Consider the following 14,503-nt stretch of genomic DNA (forward strand, 5'->3'; position numbering starts at 1 on the left):
AAATTGACTGAAGTACAATAACTAATCAGTGCAGTTAGTAAGTGCCTCATCACTGAGTATGATGGTGGCCAGTGGTGTCCTGCAGTGCTCAGTGCTGGGATCTCTTTTGTTCAAAATTTACTTTCATGATCTCAAAACCATGAATCAAGACCTCTGGCTAAACAAGTTTACAGATGATTGTAAACTGGATGTCATTTTTAATTCCCTCTCTGATGTCCAAGCTCTTCAGCAAGAATTTGCACTCATAAATACCTACTGTACTAAAACCAGATCCAAATTAAATGTTAAAAAGTGCAGTACTGTCACACTGGTAGACAACCCCTTCCCCAGTCTACAATATAGACAATACTCATCGCTACAATGAAACTGTTGTTGACAGCCTTGATCTAGGTTATTAATTCCCCCTCCTTTGACCGTCATATAATAACAGTAGTCAGAAAATTCTTCTACTTAGTGCAGCTAATTGCTAAATGAATATCTTCCAGATCTAAAGATGGCATTATCCCCCACATCTTGCATTGTTTAGGCAGGTTTTGAATAGAATGCCCCCTTTGAGAGGTACTTCACTAGATATATCAAGCAACTAGAAAGACCTCAGTGAGTCCTAACTAAGATGATTGTTGGCTTAAAAAAATAAGCTACCAGAAAAGACTGACAGCACTGTTCCTTTTTCAGTATCTTACAGACTCCTGATGGGAAACCTATGCTTGCATTTCATGCCATTAAGGGACACAGTGGTCATGAATTTCTTGTATCTCTACAAATGAAATAGTCACACAAGTACCAGAACCAGGGACTTAAATCTTCATCAGAAAATAAATAAAACATGGTAGAGAGATAGGTTCCCTATGAAGCACTTTCAATATTGCTGGGATGTATTCCAGCTACAAATTAATCAGTGTGTTGTATTATCTTCCTTCAAATGGGAACTTGATAACTGGATGGGTATTTACAAACATACTTCTGGCTTGGCTGGCCTAGCCCTCCCTGAAAAAGGAGAGATGGTCTAAGGGTAGGTATTACCAAGGCATAAATATCACAAGACTCCATTGCCTTGTACTTTCTACGATCCTGTGATCCTATGGAATCTTATTGAAGAGATAATAACAATAATGATGATGATAATAATAATAATAATAACAATAATAATAATAATAATGATAATAATAATAATAATAATAATAATAATAATAATAATAATAACAACAGTAATATCAATGATCCTTTCCAGGGTTTCATCCCAGACACAGTACTGAGTCAGCTCTAACAGGAGTCTTTAACAACCTTCTTTTATTAGGAGATCAGTGTAATTATTCCATTTTGGTCCTTCTGACTCCCTCGTCAGCCTATTTTGCTGTACCAGATGGAACACTACCGTGGAATGGCTAGTACTGTGTTGTTCTGGTTTGTCTTCTACCTGTTCAGGCACACAGAAAGAGGTCTCCTGGGTTAAATCCTCCGTGTCCTAACCTTTTAAAAGTTCTCCATCTTGGGCCCTTTATTGTTCACTATTTAAATGCTACCTTTAGGAGTTATTCTGGGTTTGAAAGGTTTATATTGCCATTGCTGTACTGATGGCATACAGCTTTTACCTTTAATTTCTTCATGGTTCTATGCCGGCTCTTAATAAACTATCAGAGGACTTGGACTGGACCCATTTCTGGAATGATGAAAATCAAATTAAACCTACCTAATACCATTAATACTGTTACTAAAGTCATTCTTGTGACCCTCAGTACAAGTTCTGTCTCTCAAATCACCTGGTCTGGGGACAGTCTTCAGGTCATGGTGTAGGTGCACGATTTGAGAGAGATTACCTGTTGTGGGGACAGTTCAGTTCATGCCATAGGTCCATGATTTGAGACCAATCACCTGTTGTGGGGACAGTCTTTAGTTCATCTCATAGGTGCATAATTTGAGAGCGATTACCTATTGTGGGGACAGTCTTCAGTTCATGCCATAGGTGCATAATTTGAGAGTGTCATGCCATAGGTGCATAATTTGAGAGTGATTACCTGTTGTGGGGACAGTCTTCAGTTCATGCCATAGGTGCATGATTTGAGAGTGATTACCTGTTGTGGGGACAGTCTTTAGTTCATCTCATAGGTGCATGATTTGAGAGTGATTACCTGTTGTGGGGACAGTCTTCAGTTCATGCCATAGGTGCATGATTTGAGAGCGATTACCTGTTGTGGGGACAGTTCAGTTCATGCCATAGGTCCATGATTTGAGACCAATCACCTGTTGTGGGGACAGTCTTTAGTTCATCTCATAGGTGCATGATTTGAGAGTGATTACCTGTTGTGGGGATAGTCTTCAGTTCATGCCATAGGTGCATGATTTGAGAGCGATTACCTGTTGTGGGGACAGTCTGCAGTTCATGCCATAGGTGCATGATTTGAGAGCGATTACCTGTTGTGGGGACAGTCTTCAGTTCATGCCATAGGTGCATGATTTGAGAGCGATTACCTGTTGTGGGGACAGTCTTCAGTTCATGCCATAGGTGCATGATTTGAGAGTGATTACCTGTTGTGGGGACAGTCTTCAGATCATGCCATAGGTGCATGATTTGAGAGCGATTACCTGTTGTGGGGACAGTCTTCAGTTCATGCCATAGGTGCATGATTTGAGAGTGATTACCTGTTGTGGGGACAGTCTTCAGTTCATGCCATAGGTGCATGATTTGAGAGAGATTACTGATAACAAGTTGACCTGGAAGGATGACATCTCAGCTGTTGTCAAGTCCTCTTATTTTCTTCCGAGAACATTGTCCACATAAATCCTTGTATTCCTTCTGCTCTCTCCATGATAGCGCACACTATTGTTTCTCCTGATTGAAGTACTGTAATGCCCTTTTCCTGGGATTTCTAGATTCAGAACTGGATTGCCTGTGGCTTGTATGGTATTTCACTGCCCGATAATTTATGGAGTTTCTAAATACCTTAATTATACATTGGTCCTGTTTGAACTGCACTGGCTTCCTATCAGACAGTGAACCAGCTTTACAATATGGTTTCTGTTGTACTTTGCCCTGCATGGTTTGCCCCCCCTACCCACAAACTGCAGGATCACCAGAGCTGGTCTTGACCATCCTATTCTCTGTGTCACCTCCCTTGAGCTGTTAGTGATTCCAACAGTGCAGCTCAAATCCTCTGGGATTTGTTTGTTTCTTTCTTTGTGTATCAGGTCTGAACATTTGGAATCTATTATGTGCTTGGCTGAGATTGACCCCAGTTCTGAACAGTTTCAAATGTTCCCTTAAGACCCATTTATTATAACTGGCATTTGCATAGCTTGCTTTACCAACGGTGTTCCTGCATTGCATGTAGCATGCACTATGAAAGCCTCACACAAAAGAGTCTTAACATTGCCTAAATTCCTCCATAAATTCACCATATTGCTATTAATACAGAAGTGACAATCAATCCTGGTGCTCCCCCCCAAATGTAGCCAAACAGAACAACTGACATTAAGTTTCTTGTTTCCTTACTAAATCAGCACCTTCACAACCTAACACAACACAGACATTAAGACTATGACAGCCCATTCATCCTTCATTTACTTCCAGGCTGCCACTGCTCCCTTGATGCAAGACATGGAATCAAAAACAAACAAAAAAATAAGGAGGCAGCACCTTACTGCCAAAATACAAGCAGATGATTCCAACCCAAATGGAGTTCTACTCAAAATGAGTGTGGCAAACAGACAGCCATACTATATAGCAGTAGCTTACCTAGTACCTTCTTCCTCATCAGAAGAATTCCAAGCACTGCTAAACCACAAAATCACCTTGCTCCACAAACACAGAAACTTCCTTATTCTAGGGGACTTTAATTTAAAGTTCTGGGCCCCAATATACAGTGATATCCCTGAATTCCTCACTGATGCCCAACTTCATCCAGCTTGTAATCCAGCTTACAGGACCCAGCATGATATCCTCAAATCACTCATTTCTTGATCTAGTAATCACAAGCAATGCATTCATCATATGTCCAATTACCATACATTGCCCATCTTTTAGAGATCATTGCCCTATGAAATTCTACATACAAACCTTAACACTAAAAATTACCCCTAACTGTATATCTATCAGAAACAAATCTCTGGCTATTATAATCAAGCTTATTACATACCTGTTATCCATCAGCTGGTCCCCAATAACTGACTTAATGTGCCTGAGCCATGCAGCCAAACCTCTTAACCAATATGCTCACAATTATACAACCCACATTCTTTCCAATAATTATTAGCCTCTACAAAATCAACAATAATACCTGGTTAACTCATACTCTTAAGGATCTCCTAAGACTTAGAGATAATTCCTGGCATGCATGGATATACAGCTCTCTACAAAAACACAATTTGCAATAACACCCAGTTATGCAACCTTACATAACAATCAATCTAGTGGCACAAAATCAACTTCTTCACTTTTCTGGAAAGAGTTAATCACCACTCATCATCAAATACCTCCTGTTCCCATTTCACCCCTGTGGACCACCATAAAGAACTCATTACTCACAAACTTACAACACAAAAACAACCTTCACTGTCCCGACAATGCAAAAACTTTCCTACCTTTCATCTTCCATTCTACTTTAAATTAACCGAGGGAAAAAAATCTTATACCAATTCTCAAAAAAATACCACTAGATGCATGAATTGGTACAGAAAATATATATCCTCCCAATTACTGGTTTGTATACCAGTTGCAGAGACTTTCTCTTCATTCTAATTCTACGCATCTACAACCTAATATGCATCACACAAAATAGTGTGCCAAACAGTTTACTATCGAAATGTTGAAAATTAAAAAAAAAAAACGGTACTAGTCAGCAAATTGTTTCACTGAAAATACAAATAACCTAACAGCCCTATTGTCAAAAAACAGCTGTTAACGCCGAAAATGTCAACAACGACATTTTACGGCATTAACAACAATGGCACCCTTGCCATAACTCCCTAACTCCTACACCTAACATCCCATTTATGCATGGGGGGGCAAGCCCCCCTGCACCCCCCTGTGGGGGGCTGCACTCCCAACACCCCCCAACTTAATATTCCAACTCTGAGATCACACTACAGTGAGGAAAGGGATGTATTTCCCTAATCGCACTATACTGCGATCCCTGTACATAATCGACCGTTATATTTGCGAATGCACAGTCCATTCGCAAATATGACGTTCGCTCATGTAACCTGCTCACATATGAAGTATTCGAACATCTGTAGTTCGAATACTTCATAGCCGTGCAATTGCATGGTGAAATTTCAATGGTAAACTGTGCCAAACATATTGAAATCAGTCTCACTCAAACTTTTATCACTTTACCTAAGCAAGCTAAACCTACCAACACCTCACATTTCCATATGATCTCCATCTTATCCACTTTGGGTAAGCCCAAACAGTTAATGTACACCCAACTAGCTGATGACATCCCACAATACAAACTGCGATCTCATAAATGACATGGCTTCTGTTAAGGACAAAGCACTATGACTGCAATATGGACACTTACAGACAAAAGACCCCATAACATGAATAGATCTTCTTGCAGGTGTAAGCTTTGCTGACTTACCCACATCCTTATAAGCCACATGCTAAAATTGGGCATATTTCCAAAAGCAACACAGTGGTTCCATAACTACATCTCATAGTCCATGTTGGCATGAATGACTTGAGACATACCTCCCTGGACTATATGAAGACAGACATGATCAAACTCACTGAATATGTATCCCAGGCAGGTATGTTCCTAGCCTTAAGCAGCATTTTACTGTCACCCAGAGTGATGTCTCAATACAAACAGAAAATGATTGACTTTAACAGTTGGCTTAGTTTCTGGTGTCATTCCAAGGGGATACAGTACGTGACATACTGGGAAGACATGATCAACAGACCACGATGCTTTGCCAGAGATGGCCTGCATTTGTCTCCCTTGGGCTTCAGGCTTCTGGCAAAGGCTCTTACCTCCCTATAGTGCCTTTTTTAGGCAATGCCATGAGGTCAAAACTACCAACATGAAAATTTCATCAAAACACAAATTAAAGGTCATGCTGCTAAATGTTAGGAGTCTAAACATGAAACTGCACTCTTTGCAAGCATTCTTAACCCTGAAGATGCTGAAATTTGTGCAGTCACCGAAAACTGGTTCAAAGCTGCGGAGAGCACCCTAGCCATACCAGGTTACTCATCCTGTCATACATTCAGACCCAAACCATTGGCACCAAAGCAAAAGAAAGTGGAGTTGCAATATATATTAAAGACATACACACCTCTAGGCTGGTCAAACAGTATGATGCACAGGAGACACTCTAGGTGCAGTTAACCGGTGACAATACCCCTATTCAAATCATAGCTAGCTACAGGCCCTCAACTTTGACTCAAGATGCCCACTCCACCTATCTGGACCTCTTTGAATCTATCAAGATTCAACCCTTTACCCTGATCCTGGGTGACTTTAACTATCCAACCATAGACTAGAAGAACTACTCATGCAAGACACAAATGCCCAGAGATTCCTTGATTTCATCAATGCAAATTCCTTGGACCAGCTGGTCGACACCCCCACAAGAGGTGATAATATCCTGGACTTGGTATTAACCAATATGAGTAACCACTGCAGCATCCGTACAGTGTTATCCTCCCTGGTAAGATCCGACTACAAAGTGGTTACTTTCAAAGTCACCATCTCCCCCCCCAGCTAAGGCCAAACAAAAAAACTTCTCCAAAGCTAGTTACAACCTCCTGAGGGAAGGTATAAACAGATTCATAGCCTCCTCTCCCTCTATAGGAACTGGCACATATGTCCAAGCCTATACCAAAGAACTATACAAGCATTTATATAGCTGCATGGAATCAGGAATACCAAACAGGACAAAATCCTCTTCTCAGGGAAGAGTAAACCTGTCCGGTGGACATCTGCAATAAATAAATTCTATAATAAAAGGAAAAAATTGCTGTCCAGGACCAAGAAGGAGCAGGTGCCTAATTGGAAGCACTCTCTCCTTTGCCTGAACAAGCAAATAAGAGCACTAATGAAATCCTCCAACGCAAACTTCAAGTCCAAACTGGCCACATCTTCTAAAGACAATCATAAGGTCTTCTTCACATATGTCTGCAATCTCAAATGAAGCACTCAGATCTGCTCTGAACTGGTTGTCAAGGACACCACATACAAAAACTCCATAGATACAGCCAACCTGTTGGCAAACAAGCTCAGTGAAAACGTCACCCCTCTGTCTCCCCCATCAGTAAATCAGGAGATCACCAGCACCAGCCCCCTCCCCTTATCTCTAGGGAGCAAGTCATCACTGCCCTCTCAAAGGCAAAAAATACAGCCTCCATGGGACCCGATAACATCCCAGGCTGCATCCTGCATGTACTGAGGCAGGAAATTGCAGCACCAGTAGACACCCTAGTCACCCAAAACCACAAAACAACTTTTAGAAAAATAAAACAAAACACAAAAAACAACCAGCCAGGTTCCCACACATGTTTAATAACACTCTGATGTCTTGGCCAAAGCCTTCAGGGAGTCTCTATTCACCCAAAGCCTGAGTACCGGCTTCATCCCAGCTGAGTGGAGGACAGCCACTGTCATCCCTTTGCACAAAGGTGGAGCATCCACCGATATAGGAAATTATAGACCCATCAGCCTAACGAGCCTGATCTGCAAGGTCATGGAATGGATTATCACAGACCTCTGTAACAAGGACATTGGCAACTTCCAAACACTCAATCTCACACACTTTGGTTTCATCAAGAGGAGGTCATGCCTATTAAATTTGGTTGAGTTCTTTGAGACAGTCACCAAAGCCATGGATGAGGGGAAGACGGTGCACACCACTTATCTTGATCTGGCCAAAGCCTTCGATAATATTCGCCACTCAGGTATAATAGATAAACTCTCTCAACTAGGCATCAATCCATGTGTTACCAGATGGGTTGCAAACTGGCTGACTGATAGAACCCACCTAGTCAAAACAGGGGAAGCCACCTCAAGCAGTAGACCCAAAAAGAGCAGTGTATCACAAGGATTGGTCTTGGGGCCTCTGTTGTTTGGGATATACTTTTCTGAGGTGCAGGACAAAACCAGTGGGCTATGGCTGACCAAGTTTGCAAATGACTGCAAGCTGGGCACTGTCATCAATTCCCCTAGTGATATGGACATCCTCCAAGAGGGCCTCACCCAAACAAATGAATGGTACCAGAAACATGGCCTCAAACTGAATGCCAAAAAATGCATCATCATCCCCTTTGGGGAGAATGATGTCCCCACAAATTATCACATTAATAACAAGGTCCTAAGCATGCAATCAGTCATGAGGGACTTGGGCACCCAGGTTAATAGCAAACTGACTTTAGACCACCATATTGCCTCTGTTGTACAGAAAGCTTTCTTCATGGCCCACTTCATTAGTAAGGTTATCTCATCTGGGGACAAGGAAGATATAACATCCCTGTATTCTTCCCTTATAAGACCCATTATTGAGTACAGTACCTCTTTTGGCATGTACCTCACAAAGCACATGCAGCAGCTGGAGAGACCACAGATGTTCCTCATCAGGAGAATCCAGGACCTCAAAATTCTAACCTACACAGATAGGCTAAAAGCTCTGTCCCTCTACTCAGTCTCATACAGACTCCTCAGAGGTGACCTCTGGCATAAAAAGCAATCTCAGACTCCATCTTGATGGGACTACTGCATATCCACAAGTCAAGCTCCACTCGAGTAACCCGCATGTGCAACCTCAGCCTGGTCTGTGATATCAATAGGACTTGTTGGTCGGACAGATTCATGTCCCAGAGGCTCCCCCTTCTGTGGAATAGCCTCCGTCTCCACGTCAAGCAGAATACCTTATTAACCCTTTTTAAGCGAAACCTGCATAGCTGGATGGGGAACAGAAAATACGCCTCCTGGGATTCCACCTGTGTCCCTTCTGGACAGGAGCATAAGGTGCTGACTTGTTGGAACATGGGCTAAACTATTGGCTAGGCTTGTAAGGGCCTCAAGGCCAATAGCCTAGTAACTTCCTATGATCCTATGATCTAATTGAAATATTTCAGTCAAAATTGGATCATCCATCTCATTCACAACATACTTCAGTAAAGGTGTATTTCATGGTTCAATTCTGGCCCCTTTACTATTTTCCATTCTTAGCAACAAATCTCCCCATGACTTAAGTCACCTCCTAGCTTTGCCATATGCAGAGGATAATGTTTTATTCAACTCCAGCAATTCTCTTCCAACCCCTGAACAACTACAAGCTCACTTCAGCTCACTCTCTACCTGGATACTAACAAAAATCTATTCCTTAACTCACCAAATGCATGATCCTTGCTACAAAACCTAGACTTGCTAAATTCATCAACTCCTTACATGTCAAAACTGTGGGCAATACTTATATCAAGAATGCCAGTTCATTTAGATGCCAAAGATTATGGCTGTGCTCATTCCTCACTTATAATATATACCTTAACAAACCTAGACAGCAAATATATTACCTTCTGTTCTGAGCTAGGAAAATACCCACTTTATGTCCTGTTCTACTACATCTGCCTTATGTAAAGGGATCCTTGTTTCACAGCTGGAATATTTTCTGCCTCATAAAAAGTGGGAATGCTATCAAAATCTTTTAAAATAAAATATATAGATTTATCACTCTCTTCCCCAGGTAAGAACATCATTGTCTTAACAATAGAACAAGTCAAATGAGTTCCTTTCAGATACAGAGTTGATCTCTTACTGGCTTCTCAGTTATTTAAACTCCTGCACTCGGATGCCTTTACTCCTTTAGCTCCTAAACTTACCCCAGAGATGTCATCCTGTAACTTTAGTAGCCGGGAACCACAGTGGAACTCTGCTTGAACCTGCAGTAAGCAAACTTCAGTGAAGCAAACACTGCTTCTCTACACTTGGTCCAAAGATATGGGAATGTCTTTCCTGCTTATCTCAAAGAAACCACCTCTTAAGCATCATTCTGGACTAAATTGAAAGCATACCTTTGAAATCATTATGCAAATGCCATCATTCAGGACATGTAACATAACACCTTCATACACTTTATATGTTCAACTGTCAGTAGACTTTTACTTCAATTCTTTTATCACCTACTCTAACCGTCAGCATGTACCTCTCCTGTACTATCCATCCTTCTCTGTTCCTTTCCTCCTCACGTCCTGTTTACAAAAACATTTTTTGTACAGAATGTCTATGTATAAATATGCAGTGTTGCATCATATAATGGTGTAAATATGCAGTGTTGCATCATATAGTGGTGTAAATATGCAGTGCTGCATCATATAGCGGTGTATAGCGGTGTAAATATGCAGTGCTGCATCATATGGTGGTGTAAATATGCAGTGCTGCATCATATGGTGGTGTAAATATGCAGTGCTGCATCATATGGTGGTGCACTAATCTGCTCTGTACAGCCCACGAAGTGTGTTACTGAACTGTATTACATTTTCTGCTTGGATTTATTTAAATGTAACCATATTTATTTCATTGTAAGATAGTGTATACTTTTCTTTGATACTCGCTCTACTTCAGTGTTGGATTTTTAAACACAGGCCATAGACCTTATCAGAGATTCTTAAAAGCCTCACTCAATTTAGGCTTATATCTCCATATCATTCACCTAGTCTACATTTTATAATCTAATTTCTAAAGACAAGTAATTCCATCTTCTTCCGTCTCAGAATTGGAAATAGTTATGTCCAAAACTGGTTTGCATAATCTTGTTATCCACCAGTTACTGATTATTTCATGTCCTCATCTCATGATGTATAACACTGATCTACAAAGGGCCACTTAATTCCACTTTGCTGGAACATTTAAAGATCCAAATATAGTCACCCATAAACAGTCTGCAAAAGATTTAAACAGGTTTAGCCTCATTAATCTAGCCTCGTAGTGGATACCTGATAATCTTCTTATCCCCCTATTAAAAAACATCTGAACCCCCCCAAGTCAAAAAATGGCTGTTTTAGAGTAAACACAAAATCCTGATCTATATTGCATAATTGATTTAATAACCAATTTGTAAACTGGGATCATAACAGTCTCATCCCTAGAAGAGACAATTCTTAACAGCATCTTAACAAGTTAATATGTATTTTTAAATATTTTATTAAACTTCAGTTTATCATCCAATATGATCTCTAGGTCATCATAAGACAAACTGTTTTTATGATTGCAAAATCTAAATTATATGGATACATAGGATTATTCTTTCCCATGGACACCATATTTCATTTTGTCTCATTAAGTTTTTTTTACATGTAATTTTGTAGCCCTTTGAATTCTTCAAAATTTGTGTAGCGCTTGGGCACAGGTACTGGAACCTGAACTTAAATGCAAGAATTAACATCTTCCAGATTTTTGTCTTAATTGTTTGAAATATTTTGTTTTTGTGTTTTCTTTGTGTATGTGTAAATGTGTGTGTGTGTGTGTGTGTGTGTGTGTGTGTGTGTGTGTGTGTGTGTGTGTGTGTGTGTGTGTGTGTGTGTGTGTGTGTGTGTGTGTGTGTGTGTGTGCGTGTGCTTGTGTGCGTGTGTGTGTGTGTATGTGTGCACAAGTATAGAAGAGTATTGAACTGTAATCAGTGGCACTTGGATCAGCTAGACATGAATGGAAATCAAGTGTTAGAACAAAGGAAATATTTTGTGATTAAACTTTCTAAGAAACAACTGAGAAAACCTGGTTTTATTTTACTGTTGCTAGATGTTTTACACATCTTTCACCTGTGTGCCATCTCACCTGGTTCGTTTCAGCATATGGTCAGCATATGAGTGTTTTTGATCTTACTAACAAAGACAAAATACTTTTCTTTACAAAATACTGTCTCCATCATTTAACTACCTTGTATTTATATGGTTGACAGGTCAGATTTAATGGAGAACTGAAGAAATCAGAGACTGCATTACTGAGAAGCAACTTCCTCTGAAAGTAGATGTTTTTCAGATCACGTAGAATCCTAATTGATGACTGCTGTTGTGAAGAAATCACGTGTATTCAAATAAAATTATGTGTATGTACCATTGTATTACAAATGACACAGAACTGTGTCATTTTCAGACAAAATATATTTTGTATGTTCTAGCAATTAACTTTTTATATAATGCTAATTTTGATACTGTGCTAATCTGCAAAACCAGAAGACAGAAATCTCCCTTTTATTTATTTAATGAAATGATGTGTGAGGTTTTCGAGAGAAGAAAATGAGTACTTATATTACAAATTTACAACCATAACATAAGAACACATGCAGCTTAACAGGAGACTGTAGTTATACCATATCAATCTAGAGCCATAGTTAGTACCTATGTAACTGCTTCACCGCTGTTTTTTCTGCCTCAACCACTTACCACAGTTAGTTCTGAAGTACAACAACAGAAATATTTTCTGTGTTTCAACACAGTAAGGCATTCCAAGGCCTCCTCATATCTGACCTGAATGTTGCACCCATAGTAATCTAATTGTAATCTGTTCTCTATAGACTTCTTTTTACGTAAGACCACTTATACTTTGCTTCTAATGGTTTTATATCAGGTATCTCTGCCCTTCTTCTGCCTTCAGACCTTCAGTCTGCCTTTTAATTTTATTCTCCCTTTCCTTGAGTCATCTTATTTTTGTACCCTCCATTAGTCTTTCGTTGTCAGAGGGTAGAGTTTCTGCAAATGCATGCAGTATTTCAGACAAGTCCTTACTAGAGCTCTGTGAAAGTGTAGCCACCTTGCATCTTCTAAAGCTGGCTTACAGTTACATATCTAAGAATCAAACCATTTGTTCTCACCTCAACCCTCCCACTCAGGCTGGAACAATTTACAGTTGACATAGTGATTGTCACGTCTTTGTTTTCTTTCACCTTTCTCAGCATCTGCCCACAGATTTTATAGGCCCTCTCAACAGAAAAGATACTAGGATAGAAGTACATGTTGTCCTGCTAGTTGTGAGAGTGGTGCACAAAACTCTTCCTCTTATCACGACTCTATACAGTTGTATACCTACCTCTCCAGTTTGCCTCAAACACTAATTTCCCCTTAAGTTTAGTAAATGAGCTTTCTGTGCAGAATGAACCTGAAAGTCTTGATGGAGCAAAGCAGACTGCATTAACATGTTGCCCCAGGCTATCTGAGCTCTGAGCCAGTCATAATACTGCATCCGATTTGCTGGGTAAGACCTGGGCTGTATGATATCATGTAGGTTTTGATGCAGTGGGCAGAGGTGCCGAAAGCTGTTGAAGGCTGGGGGGGGGGGTGAGAGGGGCACTTAGTGATCTACAAAGGGCATTTTTTTTTAAATATTTACTCCCTCAACATAGGTTTACTTTGGAGGACATTTTAAGCTTAGCCAATTTCCCTTTTGGTGCTTGAATTAACATTTCTTGATTGTTCTTCCCCATCCCATGGCTGATAATTGTATATTAGTCCCAGTGAGAATAATTGTGATCATACCATAGATAATTGGAGGGGGACCTATGTAAGAGATGCAGTATTTAAGAACTGCCTCTATCCATTACTGGCACAAGGAGCAATCCTGTGGTGCATTCTGTTTAGATACCTGGACTGAGTATTTCTGATGCCATTTGACTTCTGATGTTCAATAGGTCCATCAGTATTGGGTCAGAGGATGCCTTATATGCCAGACATAGGTCATCACTTAACATTCTGTAGGATACCAAGTATACTGATAAGGCTTTGAGGTGTCCATGCAAGACCTATTGTTTAGGACTTGTATCTTTTTTAGTAAGTTATCTCTATGGGCGTTCCAGTTGTTGCATGTGTTTGGACAGATACATGCCAAAGTGGGCATTACACAAAATGACTGACCTAATGAGGGCTTTGTAAAGTGGGACAATCACATCTCTAGATGTAGTTGCAATCAATTTGTTCATAAGTTGTGCAATATAGAAAGACTACCTTATGACACATGCTGGTCAAAAGTTAGGTCACTGTCCACACAAGTTCCCAAATGCCAAACAAATGTGTCAACTCTCAGGAGGGTATTGTCTGTCTGGTAGTTCCCTGGGGTAGATGACTTCCCAAAGGATACGATAATGTATTTTCAGTTCATGATTCTGGCACCAATTACAGTTTGGGACAAACCTTCCTGCATGAAGGTTAAGTCATTTGGGTATTCAATAACTCCTCCTAGCTTGCAGTCATGTCAAACTTAATCAGCCCTTTGGTATTAGCTTTTACTTCCGAGAGGTAGGTGTCAAGCAGGAAAAGTCTCGGCACCGAACCCTGGGGGAATCTATTGTTGACTGGTCTCCTTCTAGAGGCATCCTCCCTTATTCTGAGCTTCTGCATCCTGAGAGCCAGTTGGCAATCCGACTAGTGATGCAATAGTTTATTCCCAGTTTATTCATACCTACTCTCTCTCATAGCATAGGTTCATAGGTTCATAGGTTCATACTAGGCTATCTGCCCGAGGGCATTTATAAGCCTAGCCCATAGTTTTGTGGCTTACGCCACCCCTTTAGTTTGGAGAAA

At 40.4% G+C, this 14,503-nt stretch overlaps 1 protein-coding gene across 2 annotated transcripts in view; it reads left to right on the forward strand.

The window, feature by feature from the left end:
• TRIM54 (tripartite motif containing 54) overlaps nt 1–13,631 on the forward strand; it is a 1,123,771-nt gene extending 1,110,140 nt beyond the window's left edge. For both annotated transcript variants that reach the window (XM_044075469.1, XM_044075470.1), the window contains one exon: nt 11,890–13,631. In XM_044075469.1, coding sequence (XP_043931404.1) covers nt 11,890–11,900 — 11 coding nt within the window. In that variant the 3' untranslated portion in view covers nt 11,901–13,631. The remainder of the gene's footprint in view (nt 1–11,889) is intronic.
• The last annotated feature ends 872 nt before the right edge of the window (nt 13,632–14,503 follow it).

This window comes from Protopterus annectens, chromosome 6.part1 (assembly GCF_019279795.1).
Source record: "Protopterus annectens isolate FY-2018-M chromosome 6.part1, PAN1.0, whole genome shotgun sequence".
Classification (NCBI taxonomy): Eukaryota; Metazoa; Chordata; order Ceratodontiformes; family Protopteridae; genus Protopterus; species Protopterus annectens.